General features: G+C 42.7%; 2 protein-coding genes across 2 annotated transcripts in view; one reads left to right on the forward strand and one right to left on the reverse strand.

The window, feature by feature from the left end:
• The window catches only part of RGS7 (regulator of G protein signaling 7), a 343507-nt gene that overhangs the window by 278750 nt on the left and 48486 nt on the right, over positions 1–16271 (reverse strand). The window lies entirely within an intron of this gene.
• PIGM (phosphatidylinositol glycan anchor biosynthesis class M) lies at positions 7302–9356 on the forward strand. Its single transcript, XM_010301218.2, has one exon. It carries the CDS (start codon positions 7461–7463, stop codon positions 8724–8726), a length of 1266 nt encoding a protein of 421 aa, XP_010299520.2. The 5' UTR covers positions 7302–7460; the 3' UTR covers positions 8727–9356.

Consider the following 16271-nt stretch of genomic DNA (forward strand, 5'->3'; position numbering starts at 1 on the left):
CCTCCACTGTAGTAGCACAATATTGAACAATATTCAGAAATTAAATTCCCACCAACTTTATGAAAATAGGCATTCACGTAAAATAGGATTTCCCTACTATAGAACAAACAGAAGCACAAACAGTATCTTAACTAGAAAATGAAGTCCGGGGAAGGGGATGGGAAAGAGTAAGAGAAGCTATGGCTGCTTCTTTCTCAGGAAAACGTTTGATCAAAGCTCTTTTATGGTCTTAGATTCCATGGAACCCAACTGCCACCTAAGGTAGAAGAGGCCATATTTCCAAGTTTCCATAGTTCAGCTACGCATGGAAGCGGTTTGTGTTCCAGTGCCAGCTTGTGTTGTGTCAATGGATGTTGATAAACTTCTGGCCTCAACCACACTCCTGTAATTTGTGAATTTGTGTTGGGTTTGAGTGGCAAGGTTTTGGTAGCTAGGGGGGAGGGGGAGCTACAGGGGTGGCTTCTGTGAGAAGCTGCTAGAAGCTTCCCCTGTGTCTGACAGAGCCAATGCCAGCCGGCTCCAAGACAGACCCGCTGCTGGCCAAGGCCAAGCCAATCAGCGCCTCTGTGATAACATATTTAAGAAAAACAGTTAGAGAGCGCTTTTGCAGCCAGAGAGAGGAGTGAGAAGACGTAAGAAACTCTGCAGACACCAAGGTCAGTGCAGAAGGAGGGGGAGGAGGTGCTCCAGGCGCCCGAGCAGAGATCCCCCTGCAGCCCGTGGTGAAGACCATGGTGAAGCAGGCTGTCCCCCTGCAGCCCATGGAGGGAGGATGAGGGGGTGTAGAGATTCCACCTGCAGCCCGTGGAGGACCCCACGCCGGAGCAGGTGGAGGCACCTGAAGGAGGCTGTGACCCCGTGGGAAGCCCATGCTGGAGCAAGCTCCTGGCAGGACCTGTGGACCCATGGAGAGAGGAGCCCACGCCAGAGCAGGTTTGCTGGCAGGACTTGTGACCCCGTGGGGGACCCACGCTGGAGCAGTCTGTTCCTGAACGTCTGCACCCCGTGGGAGAGACTCACATTGAAGTTCGTGAAGGACTGTCTCCCATGAGAGGGACCCCATGCTGGAGCAGGGGAACGATGAGAGGAGTCCTCCCCCTAAGGATGAAGAAGCGGCAGAAACAACGTGTGATGAACTGACTGTAACCCCCACTCCCCGTCCCTCTGTGCTGCTGAAGGGGGAGGAGGTTGAAGCCTGGAGTGAAGTTGAGCCCAGGAAGATGGGAGTGGTGGGGGGAGGTGTTTTAAGATTTGGTTTTATTTCTCATTCCTCTACTCTGTTTTGCTTAGTAATAAATTAAATGAATTCCCTCTCTAAGTTCAGTCTGTTTTGCTCATGACGATAATTAGTGAGTGATCTCTCCCTGTCCTTACCTCGACCCACAAGCTTTTCGTTATTTTCTCCCCCGTCTAGTGAACGAGGGGAATGATAGAGCTACTCTGGTGGGCACCTGGCTCCCAGCCAGGGTCAACCCACCACGGAGTTACAGCCCAGAATACTGCACTTATATAAGTTATTACTTCAGCTACTGAGCCAAAGTAATTCAAACCTATTTCTAAAGAAATTATTGATGATTACCTCTTGTGCCTCTTCCTGTCCATGTCCCGTTTGTTCTGAAAGTAGTGTTAGGAAAAAAAACAAGCTCAGCAGCAGAGGCTGATGTGATTTTCTTTCTATACTTGATGTCTACTTGTCAGTCTGAAAAACAAGACCAGAGGTTCAGAATACAGTTTTGTGTCTCATCCATGTATCTCAATATGATCTCAGGAACTGGGTATTTAGTGGAGGTCCCACTGATGTAGAAGGTGGTGGTCTAACTTAGGCTCAGAAGACAGATTTCCCTACCCTCTGCTCCCCTAATTACAGGCTGTCCTTTATATTTGATAAAAGTATTGTGTGAGAATACTGAAACAAATACATTCCGAGTTTTGTTTCCTTACGTTCTCAAGCTCCGCTACCCCAATTTCAGACATTAAAGAGATTAAAAAATGTGGACATTCAGAAAGACACAGCTATTACTCCTTAAGTATGCTTGTCATACATATATGTAATGAATTTATATATATAGTAAATATATTTAGATGTATAGTTTTAGTATATAAATATGTACATACATGTCTATAAAATCCTCTAACAGAGACTGCACCAGTTCTCAATACCTATTGCTTTACTTACACCTTCAAAAATTGGCAAGAAATTATGCCTAACAATTAGATTTAGCCTTTTACAGGTGCTAGAAACTCATACTTTCTGGGTGTGTCATTAGGCTCTGCACAATGGTCAAAATCAGCAGTCCTGGGCCAGGAACCCTCCATCTTCCAACAATCTCCTAAATTCATAATTTGTCATTTGGCTCCAGTTTCTCTCCTGCCTGGGCTCTCATCAGTTCTCTCTATGCATTCTTTTGTTAGCTGAAGTAAATAGCCAAAAAAAAAAAAATACAAAGGAAATTCAACCCATTTATTGTACACTCCCTAATGTGGAATCCTAACCCACTGGGCTACCTGCCCCATTAATAAGTGCTATAGCAGTAACATGAAAAGGGGTAAAGCACTTCTGTTTGGCATTTCAAGTCAGTCAGTGAGAGATTTGGATGCTGCCCAGCTTAGAAGCAGCTAACTTCTTTTTACCATATCACACTTCAGATACACCAGTGCCTTAAATCAAAACAGGCCATATTTTTTGGAATAGGCTAAGTATCATATTTTAGCAGACAACTTCTTGCTGACTAACCTGCCACATGACTTTTCTCAGCCATAGTCTTTTTTTCTGAAATACTAATTTTTAACAGGTTTCCCTACAGACTATTTTTTATCAAGTACTTATTTTCCCTGAAGGGCTAGCATTTTACCTAGTACCCTGACATACAATCAGCATAACCACTGCGAGCAGAACTCTGCAAACACCACTTAAAGCATATTGTACAAAGCCATAATGTGGTGAAAAAAAATTCCTTTACAAGTCAGATCACATTCTCTGAATAGCCACATTTTTAGCATAATGTGTGAATAAGGGTATAGATTTATCAAGCAGTGTTAAGTAAACACATTAACAGAAAAAGCTTAAGGCAATAGTGGTAGCCTTATAATAGTGATTTTCTTCTACGAAGAGTTCTAATGTGTTTTTTCATCTTATTTTTGCAAAACCTCCTATACTATTCATTCCAGTATTAAAGCAGAAATGAGCACTTCGTTACATAGTCTTAACCATACTTCCCTTTTGCCAATAATATCTGAAGTTCAACACACTACAAATATTTGAAAGGCATCAATCATATTTGCAAAAACAATTTATCAAGCCCAAAATATCTAACATAAGTGTTAGTCACTTTTTCTATCAAATTTCATGTGCTGCAAGAAACAGATTGTACTAATCACCTTATCAAAAATTTACTGTCAGTTTATAAATATATTAAGCAGGAGTATTTCCCATGTAAGCAAACATTCTGGGTTCAAAACCTAAGAAAATTAAATCTGAACTCCAATAAATTGCAACACAGCAGTCTCCCCTTTCAGAAGTCTGAAGATCATATACCAGCTATTGTCTAAGATCTTTCTTCCTACATACCTTAAATATTCAACTTTCCTTATGTATTTTACACATACAGACTTAAGTCACAGCACACATACAGTAAGGCAATTTATTAAAAAAAAATATTACTCATTATGATCAAATTTTATCTCCTAACTCAACAACAAAAACTCAAAATGTACCTAACCATTAACAATCAGGTAACTGCAGAAGAGACTTGCATGAGAAGTGACTCACCCTCAGATCTCAGTAGAGTACAGCATGTGAAAGGATCCTCCAACTGCCTTCATCCTACAACGCCTCTTACTGCTCTTTCTTCCATAACTTTTCAGATATTTAAGCTCATTTAACCTCCTAGGCCACCTGATTCCTAGTAAGGCTCTCACTTCACCCTAACACTCATTCTCTCTTTCCTTGCACCGCCACCAGTCTCCCTTATGTTACTGCAAAGCACTGCTACCAGAATCATCTTCTAATTCATTAACTTCTTCACACCCCTTCACTAGCCTCCTTATTCTCCTCCAAGTTCTCAAACACAATGTTAGTCCCTCCAATATTTAGCCATACTGTATCCATCAGATCTGGTTTTTAACCACACATTGATCAATGAAAACAGCCTCAGCTTATCCCTCCTCAAAACTAGCCTCCTACCACCATAGTGTCGATAGCAAATCCCTGAAAGGCAAGTACACGACCCACTGAGATGACGGTTCCTCACTGACCAGGAACCAGCTTGTCACTCTCTCCCTCACTCACCAGCTGTCACCCTCCAGTTGTACCTTGGTTTGCAGATGGTAAAAACTTCCATTAGGCCACAGAGCACTTTGCATATCAAGGCCTCAGTTTCATTGTCCTTGCACTGCTACTACTGCTGTGTGAATCTTAAGTAATGACAGGGCATGCGAGGTAGTTTCTGGAATATAAGTCCCAGTGCTGCTGAAGTAGTCTCTGTTACAGAAGATGAAGGTTGAGAAGTTAACATTTGACAACAGGCTTACCATCCCTTCTCATGTGTATGCAACAGAAGCACATATAAATGTGACCCCAGTTTATAAAATATCTGATGGTACCATCTTTGAGACGGTGTAAACCAAATACATGGTAGGTAACAGAAAAACAGGTTTATACACATGTGCATATACATATATATGTATATATACATTCCTAGTTAGTTAATATTTCATGCATGATTATGGCTGACTCCACGCTTTTCTTCATACTGTTTGTATCTTCATGTGCACTGGAATCAATCATCTTCAGTCCCAGCAGTTCTATTAGTTTTTATCTCCTAGCATTTTCTAAAAGTGGCTCCTGGTGGCCTGTAAAAATAAAAGCAGCATTTTACAGGAACAACATATTTATAACTTTAATAAGACTGCCCTCCTTCCTGCATTAAAGTCTACAGTAATGACAAATCAGGTTAAGCAAGCTGGTATCAAATCTGAAGCCAAACACATTTTTGAGCCAAACCTTAATTCTCTGAAGAGCTTCAAGCTTATTTTCAAGATGTTAAATTATTGATAAGGAAAATCAATTCTTTTTTCCAGCTCAGGCAATGTCATACAGTCACAGTATATCCAACAATAGCTAAGGTAGCTTTTCTGTTTTATTAACTTCACAACCCTTTGGAATTAAATTACTTACCTACCTTTTCCTCTTTAGAATCCAGATAAACAGTCACTACGGACAGCTTCACAGCTTCTATTAACTTCAGATGGGAATAAAAGATTTGTCTGAAAACAGACTGTCAGAAACAGACAAAAAACATTTGAGACCTGTAAACTTCTAAATTTATTTATTTAACCAGTATCATTGAACTAAGACACTTCAGCAAACAAACTGCAATGCATTCTTATCTGACAATAAACAGTTTCCTCAAAAGATCTGAAATAAAAATACTCCCTCCAAAGAAGCAACAGAAGAATCACAAACAATCCTGGGAGAAACAGGCAGGTGGTAAGAAGAGTTCTTTGTAAGCAATAACCTTCCTGAAACAAAAAACTTGGGCATATACACATACATACTTTTGCTTAGACTTGTAGTTCCACAGAATATCGAGTGATTTCAGTCCCAGTGATTTTATTTGGTTTCTGCCTCCTAGCATTTCCAGAGGATATCTTGGGCACAACAGATAAGGTGATGTAACCTTCTGTAAACATATCCCAACCATCATAGTACAAGATACATATAAGAAGGAGAAAAAATGGCGTTACCAATCTTTTCCATTCTAAAGTAGAACAACAGTAGCGAGTAACCAATTATTTATGAAGGAGTAACAACCATCCTCATGCCCTGTCCCAAAAATACCCTAACCATCAGTTTTAGGACTTAATGATGTCACATGGTGAGTTAATGGAGAAGTCTCTTGAGCTTTCCTGCTGAAAACGTCCAGTTGGAAACACGTGGTGACCTATCCAGACTGAGGAAAAAATGATTCTCCAGGTTAGTTAGTTACTTCTCCCATTGGACACCTCAGCCTATACGCCATTGTAGTGTTATGCAACGTAAAGCAGTCTTAACAGATACAAATGGATAGCTGTGTACACGCAAACAGAAATATCTTTTGTCCCCTGAATAGCATAGCAGTTAGGACACCCTCCAAAACTTCTGTGCCAAATGCAAAAAATCTGCCCCTAGTTCTCTGATGAGTGTCCCCAGAACAGAGAAAAGCAGATCCTTTTCTGTGAGCGATATGAGCCAGAAACACTGCAGCTCCCAAAATGTTCCCAAATGAAACCATTCAGCAAAAGAATGCAGTTGCAATTAGCTACTGAAGAAGCAAATGCACATTTTTTTGATGAATAAAGTGTCTCTAAAAAAAAAACCCCTACTCAGTTCTAATATGAGACCCATAATACTGGTAAGTAATAAATACCTGTTTTTCAGTCAGCCACAATTCAAATGTGAGATGCAATCTACAGCAAATATCCACACAGGAAACTATTTGAAAAAATATACAAAACCCCTCAAAATACAGTGGAATTAAGTTCTTTGTTATAACTAACTCTTTCTAAGCTCTGATTTTCATGGTACTGTTTCTGATCTAAGTAAATGATAAATTTACCGTGGAAGGAAGCTTACCTAAGTGCTTTAGGGAGAGCTCATACATCTAGGCAAAACACAGCCATTTGCAGAAGGTAAATAACAGATGTTATTTTTCCTTCTTTTTCTTACTTAACTATTTTGTATATTGCCTCTCTGCCCATAGAGCCTTAGAGATTTGCGCTGCGCGCTGTTCCGTGCCCTGGAGAGGGGCGGCACAGTGGGTGGTGAGGCGCCGCAGCTCTTCCTACCTCCCCGGACCAAGGTGCCCACCCTCTAGCAAGACTCTCAGCCGGCGCTGCGGGACCGCGCTCGCTGCGGCGGGGTACCGCCGTACAGCGGAATCGATATAAAGCACAACAAGGCTCCAACTCCAGCGCGGGAAGGGCGCGCAGCTCCGCACGCCTCCCCATCTCCGCAGGTGCGATACCCCGGCCGAGACCGGGCGTACGGGGACAGAGCGGGGGGGGCGCTCCCCCTGCCCACATCCCGCGGCCTCGGAAGGGGCGGACGGCACCCGTGCCCGCAGCCCTGACGGGCGGGAGGCTCTGAGGAGTCAGATCCCCACTGCTCCAGCAGCCGTGCCCGCAGGCACCACGGCCACAGCGCCCTCCTCTCCTCCCCGCCCCGCTCAGGGCAACGGCTTCAGCCCCCACATCACGCGCGCGCCGCCGCCCAACGGCCGCTCCGGCCGCGCGCATGCGGGGTGCCGTCTTTCCGCCACGCGCACAGGCGGAAGCCAGGACCGAGCTCGGTCGCGAGCTTGTGTCCGCCCGCGACCTGCGTCCTCTCCCTGCCGCGTGGGACACGCGGGACCTGCGCGCGCCGCCCCGCACCCGCGCCCACCTCCACTCGCGCCCAGCGGCGCGGCGGGCTCTGCGCGGGGATGGCGGGGGGGCGGCCGGGCCTGGGCGCGGCGCTGGGCGCGGCGCTGCTGGCGAGGCTGGGCCTGGTGCTGTACGGCCTGCACCAGGACGGGGCCATGCGGGTGCGGTACACCGACGTCGACTACCGGGTCTTCACCGACGCGGCGCGGCTGGTGACCGAGGGGCGGTCGCCCTACCGGCGGGCCACCTACCGCTACACCCCGCTCCTGGCCTGGCTGCTGACGCCCAACGTCTACCTCGCCGAGCTCTTCGGGAAGGTGCTCTTCGTGGCGGGGGACCTGGCGGCTGCCGTCGTCGCCTACCGGGCCCTGCGGCACCGAGGGTCCGCCGCCGGCCAGGCCTGCGGGTGTTGCGCCGCCGCCTGGCTCCTCAACCCTCTGCCCATGGCAGTCTCCAGCCGGGGCAACGCGGAGGCCCTGGTCGCGCTGCTGGTGCTCGCCACCCTGTACTTGGTGGAGGTGGGGAGCGTAGGGAAGGCCGCAGCCTGCTATGGGCTGGCCGTGCACATGAAAATCTACCCGCTCACCTATGCGCTGCCCATAGCGCTCCACCTGCAGAGCGAGCGGTGCGGCGAGGAAGGGACAGTGGATACAAGGGGTGACAAAAAAGCAAAGTTTACGTTTGTAGGGTACCTCTGGCAGCTTTTTGTAAAGATGCTGAACCGTGATGTGCTGCTTTTTGGAGCAGTTGCTGGATCTGTGCTGGCTGCTTTGACTGTTGTGTTTTATCACCTCTACGGCTGGGAGTTTTTGGAGCATGCCTACCTCTACCACCTGACCAGGAGAGATACCCGTCATAACTTCTCTCCCTATTTCTACATGTTGTACTTAACTGCAGAGAGCAGATGGAGTTTTGCCCTTGGGCTCGCAGCTTTCTTGCCCCAGCTGCTTTTGCTCCTGGTTGTGTCCATAGCATTTTACAGAGACCTTGCCTTCTGTTGTTTCCTACACACTGCTATTTTTGTGAGTTTTAACAAAGTGTGCACATCCCAGTACTTTGTCTGGTATCTCTGCCTTTTACCCCTCGTAATGCCTAGTGTTAAGATGTCCTGGCATCGTGGTGTACTCCTCCTCTTTCTGTGGTTTGTTGGACAAGGCCTGTGGCTTGCTCCTGCGTACTTTCTGGAGTTTAAAGGATATAATACTTTTTTACTTATCTGGTTGGCAGGCTTACTTTTCCTTTTTATTAACAGCTTCATACTCGTTCAGATTATTTCACATTATCAGAAAGAAGCACAAGTTGCAAAAAAACTCAAACAACAGTAATAAACAGGCCAAAATCCAGAAACAGCACTACTGTCTTTGATAAGGCTTTTTGTACCACCAGCATTTTGTTTAATATAAACGCGTGTACGTTGTACTAAAGCACGTTGTGTGTAAATGATACTTTGTCAGCGACATGAGGGTACTGCTTGGCCTTAACTGCCCTGAGCAGCCCCAGTCCTGCCCTGAGCAGTGTCTGCAGGCGTACCTGTCACCTGCACGGACCATGAAACTGCGTCCTACCCTTCTCTCCAGCCCCATCTCCTGCAGCTTCTGATGGGACTCCCTGGAAGGACCCCGGACCAGTTCATCCCGTACCATGTCTGGGGCTGTGGGTGGACTCAGTTACCAGCACCTGTCTTCACCTGCCATCTCCAGACCCAGCGTGACTGTGCCCTGGTCAGTGAGGGCATGGCCCGTGCTGGGGTTACCCTCAGCTCCTGCTCATACCCGCTCTGGAGTAGCCCCAATCTTCTTACTCCCGGGCACCCTTTTTTTCACTTTACCTGTTGAGGACTGTGGCTTCTGTCTAGGAAAGCGCAGGAGACTATAAAGGGATGTTGTACATTCCAGTAAGTGGGTGGGGTGTTTTGCAAGGATTAAGCTAATGAATAAAATAAGGCAATCACTTCATATGTACACTGGGATTTATTTTTTTCTTTTCTTTTTACCGTAAGTTATACAGTGTTTGTGGCCTGTACCTGGTCTTTCTTCAGTGAAGTAGGAAGAAAGTGGTTATTTCATACAAGTTGTTAACTCCATGAAACTTTTATTTTAGAATTCAGATATGCCTGCTCGTACAGATACTTATTGTTGCCTTTTCAGTGCTGTTTGAATTTTTGAACAGATTTATTCCCCTTGCTATGGAGGAGGATTTTTCCAAATACCTGTCTTGGACCAGAGATGCATAAAGCAAAAATAATTGTGTTCCTTGCTGCCATGATCTAAAAAAAAGGCCACTGCTTTAAACTGCAGTTAACTAACAGTTATTGTGGATGTTAACAGTAGCAAATGCAAAGAGTGAAAATATACCTAGAGCGGCATCTGTGTCCCAAAAGCACTGGAGTTTATACCAAAAAGTAAATGGAAATGTAGTTTCTCAGTAGTTCAATATATCTACTATTAAAAATAAATGAAAGTGAAAGGAGTTGAGGAAGTGGAGCAGTTGCCAGAAGAAAAGGAAAGTTTTAAAATAGGAAGCTCTACAACCTGTCAAAAGGAGGTTTTTTATTCCCAGATGAGACAGGAGAAGACACAGAATTGCATGTCAGGTGGTAGTAGGAGGACCTGACAGCCATTTCAGATACTCTCCTCAAGAGTATCCTGCGAGAGGTCTGGGGTACACAGCCTTTGACAGAGGTGGAAACTGATGATGTATGTTTTAATAAAATCTTGAGTGTATGTAGGCATATGCCAAATTTAAGAATTTTCATATTTTCCTCAGCTTTTAGTTACATTCTATGGGAAAGTGAAACCCTTAGTGTGTAATGTGGAGCGGAGCTTTAAAGCAAAATAATTTGAACTATTTGGTGGAATTTCCGGTGTTGTCGGTGGGAAAGGATGTGGCCAAGTGGGTTTGCCTCCCATGCAGCCTCTCTGAATCATGCGATCTCCTGATGCAGCCTTCTGCCCCAGGACTGCAGTGGCTCCCCGGCTTTTTTACAGACGGGGTTCTTTCCTGGGTGTAGTTCTACCTCATGAGGGTGAATTGCAGCGGTTTGAACTGTTGGTTTTTCCCATTACTTCTCGTTCCCGTTGAGGTGGGTATGTGAAAGGAGAGGAAGCCTCTGAGCCCCAACAGCCCAGAGCTGAAGGGCATGTTGTCAGGAGGCCTGACGATGTCCTTAACACCACTCTGGCCCAGTTCAGCCGTTCTGATGTCATGTTAGGTGGAAGGATGATTTCCCTGCTCAGAGCGATGTGGAGTGGTTCTGCTCCCCAGCTGGGAAGGCAGTCTGGTTTCCCCCACCAGTCTGCACTCACACTCGCCTTCACTTTGTGAAGAACCTGCCAGCCTCTTCTTTGCAAATCCAGAAATTGGATGAGGCAATGCATGTTCTTTCGACAAACTGTCTTGTTTTTTCCAGCATGTCTTATGGATGTCGCACCGATTTCCTTCCCCTGGCTTTGCCTGGGATGAAGGAAGAAATACTTGTAGCGCCAGCTTGTCTACATCTTCCACAAGAGGTTTATCAGTCAAAAGGCTGGTGGCACAAGCCACGTTCACACACCAAAACACACCAAAACATTTTTTTGTGTGCTATGAGTGTGTGAAGAGAAAGTGTCCCATGTGGTTTTATTTTCCAAGGTAGAGTTTGACGTGCCCAGTTAGTGTTTCACCAGAGGACTGAAAAGGCTCTTCTGTGCTGATCCCTCTATTCACCCCATCCCAACATGCAGGTGATCGCTCATTTTTCCTTGCAGCTGCTCTCCTGTTACCTGTTACACATTTTTCTGTTGCAAATAGCATATTTTCTTCACCCAAAGCAAATGTTCCACATCTCTCTGTTAAAGACCTAATTATGCTGTTTCCAGATCTTTCCACTCCCCTCTTTTTTCCCTCCTGTTGGTGAAGAAAGCAAATGAAAGCCAAAAGGCATCTCCAGCTTCAAAAGCCTTTAAAAAAAAAGACATTTTGAGTTACTGTGTTCATGACAGAATTGTAATGTTTTTTATGTAAGAAGTAATTTCCTTATGACAAATACATTCTCAATTCATTAATAGCTAAATCATTCCAAGGCCTTCAGAAGGCAAGTTGTGTGGCAACAGGGACTGAAGAGTACCTTCCCTTCGCAGGTCAATACCAGCCCTTTGGTGATGATTTGAGAAAGTCATGCATAAATAAGTTTTTAAAAGGCTTTTATACAAACTTAGGTTTACAGTCATCAATTTAATAATCCCTCTTTTTACAGTTGTTGTTTTGTAAGTAAGCTAGTCACCCAAATGTGTTTGGGATTTAGAAATAATTCGGTGACTCATAAAAAGCTGGATGGGAGAAGTGAACTGAAAGAGATGAACAGGAGAGATATTTGAGGTTTTAGATCTTGCAAATTGCTTTAGATGGTTAAATGGAACTGAATAACTTTATTCACTGATAAAAAGCATTGAATCAAAATAATTGTAGTCGAGTGCAGAACAAGTTATAATTCATGAACAAGTCGTGATGATTAATTATAATGGCCTTAAAATTTACCAAACTCATTTCCTATGGAACATTTATTGCTTTTGATGGTGTTCAGATTCTTTTGCTTAATAATTTTATGTCCATTTATCTTCTGGTAATTAGGAACTGAAGTGTCTGAATGCTAGCTTTCATTCCCTGCCATTGGTTGCAAAATTATAATGCTATCTATTTTTTTTTTTAAAAAGTTGAAATGCCCAATGAAATGTGTCTCATTTGCACTGAAACCAGCCCTGAAGTGCAAGATGTGAAAGATGAAATGAAAAGAAGAAAATAAGCATCAAGACAAATAACATTTTTGCCTTTCTTTTTACACCACAGTCTGTAGTCCAACAGCTCATGGCTGGATTCACAGGTGACTTTAGTCAAAGCTTCAGCATTTAACAATGATTCGCTGTAGCATTTATAAACAGAATTACTCAACTAACAAGGTAAACAAAAGTATGATAATAAATGATTCATTAAGTTTTAGTATGAACATGCTAAATTGCCATCTCTGACACAATAACCATGTTCGGAGCCCTGACTATGTAACTGCCTTGTCCGTGTTACTAGCACCATATTGACTCCTGTACTAGTAAAAGCAGCAATTATGTGCTCTAAACTGAGCTCATCAGTTTTCTTTTTCAAAGGAACCTTGAAGCTTTTATATTTGACAGCGAGGGGAAACTCCCAACATTTTTTCCTAAGGTTTTGTAGAGAAAGCAGATGTTAAAGACAGTAAATCATGAGCGAATTCCCCTTTTTTAGCTGAGAAGAATGAGACATCTATTTTAAAAGGGCTGCAGAAATGCATAGTGAACGCATGGAACTAAAAACATATATTCTTCATATATTTCCTGCAGATGCAGAATGCATATCCTAGTGACAGCAGCATTACGGAATGCATTTATCCTGAACATAGGACTAATACTTCATACTCAGACTGAAACCCAACCACTAATGCAAATTGCTTGCTCAAGGACGCATTTATGTGCACTGTATGCACAAATCTAAACATTTACCTGCACATGCACAGACAGAAAGAAAAGTCCCTGTCAAAATACCTTTGAGTAAGTGATTTTTCAGAGCTGCCCTCTTAAAAAAAAGAGACCTGTTTTAAAATGTTCTTAGATTCAGCACCCAAAATCTCTAGTGATTCTAAAACTCTAATTGTATACATTTTGATGCACATGAATAATAAAAACATATGCAGCAGGGATTTTGCATTGTAACTGACGCATTCAAGAACCAACTAATTCGGACTGTATTTGAAGGTGTACGTTTCACCAGTATCCTGATTTATTTGTAACAACAATCAGTACCGGTTGCATTATTTGTATAGGAGCCTTGCTTCAGTCTTTATGCATGATGAATGAGGTCGGAGACCTACATTTTATATTAGTAAGAGTATCACAAAGGTTACAATGCCTCTTGATGAAGCAGCACCATTGCTGTTTAATTTGGGGGTGGGTTTTGTGTTTTGTTTTTTGTTTTTTGTTTTTTTTTTTTTAAATTACATTATTTTTCTGTAAGGACCTTAATAAGTCCATGCAATCCATGCATTTGTTAATACCTTTTAAGTCGCTTTCTCATTGGACGCTGTCCAGTATGTACAAGGATGACCACAGTTCGTCCTTTTATAACAGTGTAAGTCAATAGCAACTTATTTCAGCAGAATTCCTGGTGCCTCTCTTTTCTGGCATGTGCTGAGGCAGGCATGGGTTTCTGCAGAAACAGGAGGTTGCTTACTGAAGGCAATCTTACTTAATGGGTAGATTTAGCTTTAGCCTCTTAGAGCTTAACTTTTGAATCTTTAACATTCTCTTCAGATAAAACATTTCATAGCTTGCACGTAAAGAAATGACAGATAAGAGATCCTCACTATTTCCTGTGGAAAATGGTGGGAAAGAAAGCTAGAACATTTGTAGAAGAAATATCTAAAGGAAATGTCTGCATCTGATTATATGTGAAGCAGAACTTCAGCCTTGGGTATCAGCTGAAATGCAGACAAATTGAGTAGTAAGCCCATACTTTGAAGCCTACATCATTTATGTGAAGGGTATTCTATCAAGTGTGTTTTCCCTTTTTACAGGAAAAATGGGATCTTGATAGCAATTGTCAGGCTGAGTGAACATAACTTTACTCATTTGTATTATCATAAGGGGGTCTATAGGCTGTTACATCCTACAGTAGCACTTGTGGAGTTGTAGAGGTGTGGCTTGTAATAGGTTGTTAATAGGCAATATTGTTGGTGTAGCAAGAGAGGGTTTTAGTGAGCAGTCACTCTGAAACTGCTTTTTGAAGGTTAACTCAAGTAAAATTTGATTTCTGCTTCACAAGTCAGCAGCTGTGTTAATAGAGATGGTACTGTTTTGACAGTAATTTTCCAAGGAGAGCTGCACTCTGTGGCCCATATGCTTCCATTCTGTGCAAAAGAACATTAATTCAAATCCCCTGGTGATCTGACAGTCAACATTTTTTTAATCTATCCCATGTCCCTCCCACTGATCCAATAGATTGAATTAGCCAGGAGCAGGCTTAGAAAATGAAGTGGAAAATAAAGTATGATTATCCTTCCTTTATTTTCCACACTGTATAGTGTGACTATGTTGAATAATTAAAAAGATTACCTTTCGGAACACAGTCCCATTTAAGCTAGGTGTTAGAGTACTTTGTTAATATAAGGTATTTCACGCAAATGCATCTGAGGGAAAATTGACTGAGTGGGCTACGTGAACTTTAGCCAAATAGATAGTAAAGCTACTGGTAGTTTATGTCAGCTTCAATATTAGCACTATTTGGCAGTATCTTGCTGTTACAACAACAATATAACAACTAAAAAGTTAACCAAAAGTAGCAATACTTGTAAATTCTAGTTTCAGGCTTCTCTTACTCAAAGAGTTTGGAGGACACACATAGCCATAAACTCAGTAAAGGAGAACAAAAGCCCTATCACACAGCATTAATAATTCATTACTTATTATTTCTTTCCCACAGCTGACATCTTACTGAAGAAAGTAGCACCTTTGGTTTTTTATACAAAGCCTGGAAATTCACATTAGTAACAAGTACTTCTCCACCTTAAAACTGTCAGATATATTTGAAAATAGATTTTAATTACCATTAGCACTTCCAAGTTTAGTGCTGGCAACAGCCAGCTTGTTAATTCCAGCAGTACAGGAACTGAAGTCATGACCAATTTTCCTTCATGCTCTAATAAACTGGTTGATTAAGTATAAGAAAGTTTGTTGCTGGATGTGAACCAAATGTTGTTTGTTCACTGGAAAGAAATACTGCATGGCTAGGGCCAAAATTTACATGTGCAGGATAGAGCAAAGCGATCAAGAAACAAGGGCAAAAGTGAGGCCTCGGAGACCTTGACTATTGTCTTGCCTATGACACTAATTTATCATTAACAAATGATTTCAGCTTGCTGTGCTGTTTGCCTGTGCCGCTTTTGATTGCTTGATCCATTTAAACGACAACTTGTTCAAGCCATGTTGTCTCTCCTAATCCATTCCTGTAACACGGTGTCATGAAGTTATTTCAGTCTTGTTAGAAACAGTTGTGAGCCTGATTGTCACTAAACCATAAACACTTAACTAAAGACATTTTGATTAAAAAAAAATACTCAAAATCCTTTTTTTTTTTTTTTTTTCATATATTTAAACCTTTTCCGCAGGATATGTTAGATTCTCAGGTGCATTCCAGCATTGCATTTGTATGAGAGGGTGGACGAGTGCTGAAGCTAAATGAAGATCTGGAAGCAGATTAACAGCACTCATGGTAAAAAAACTAGACAATTAAGAAAAATCATTTAGAAAAATTATAGTGTAGTTGATACCAAAGTAAGTAAGCTTTTATTATTAGTGGTCTGCTTAGATTGTATTGGAAGTTCATATTGAAAATGTATTAGGGAAATGAAACCGCAGACAGCTCTTCAGCTGGTATAAATAGTTGCTGTTGCCTCAGATGTGAGAGACAACAGCTGAAGAACTATTTCTGTGTATTCCTAAAACATCCTATACATTATACTATTATCCAAGAAAAACTTACTAGTTGTGCGGCACTATGAAGGCAAATTATAATTCTGTGTTCAGATACAGGTGAAACAACGAATTCTTTCACTTTGGTCTTTCTCCAAAGTTTTCATTTAAAGATGCACAGACTACCAAAATGAAACCCGGACCAGATGTGCTCTGCCAGAAGCAGTTACAGGGAGCTCTGAATTTGCGTCAGCCTTCTCAGCTACTCGAACAAGTGCACACTCAGTGCTGGAGGCCGTAGGTGGTCAGACTGCGCAGATGAAAACTTCCCCATAGCATGCCCAAAATAGATTTTTCCATGATTTTTCCAACCAGATGTTTCCTTAATCTCTACTAAAA

The sequence above is a fragment of the Balearica regulorum genome, chromosome 3, assembly GCF_011004875.1.
Source record: "Balearica regulorum gibbericeps isolate bBalReg1 chromosome 3, bBalReg1.pri, whole genome shotgun sequence".
NCBI classification, from domain to species: domain Eukaryota; kingdom Metazoa; phylum Chordata; class Aves; order Gruiformes; family Gruidae; genus Balearica; species Balearica regulorum.

Excerpts from the sequence above, each read along its gene's own strand:
- PIGM (XM_010301218.2), top strand. The coding sequence starts at position 7,461 with ATGGCGGGGGGGCGGCCGGGCCTGGGCGCGGCGCTGGGCGCGGCGCTG.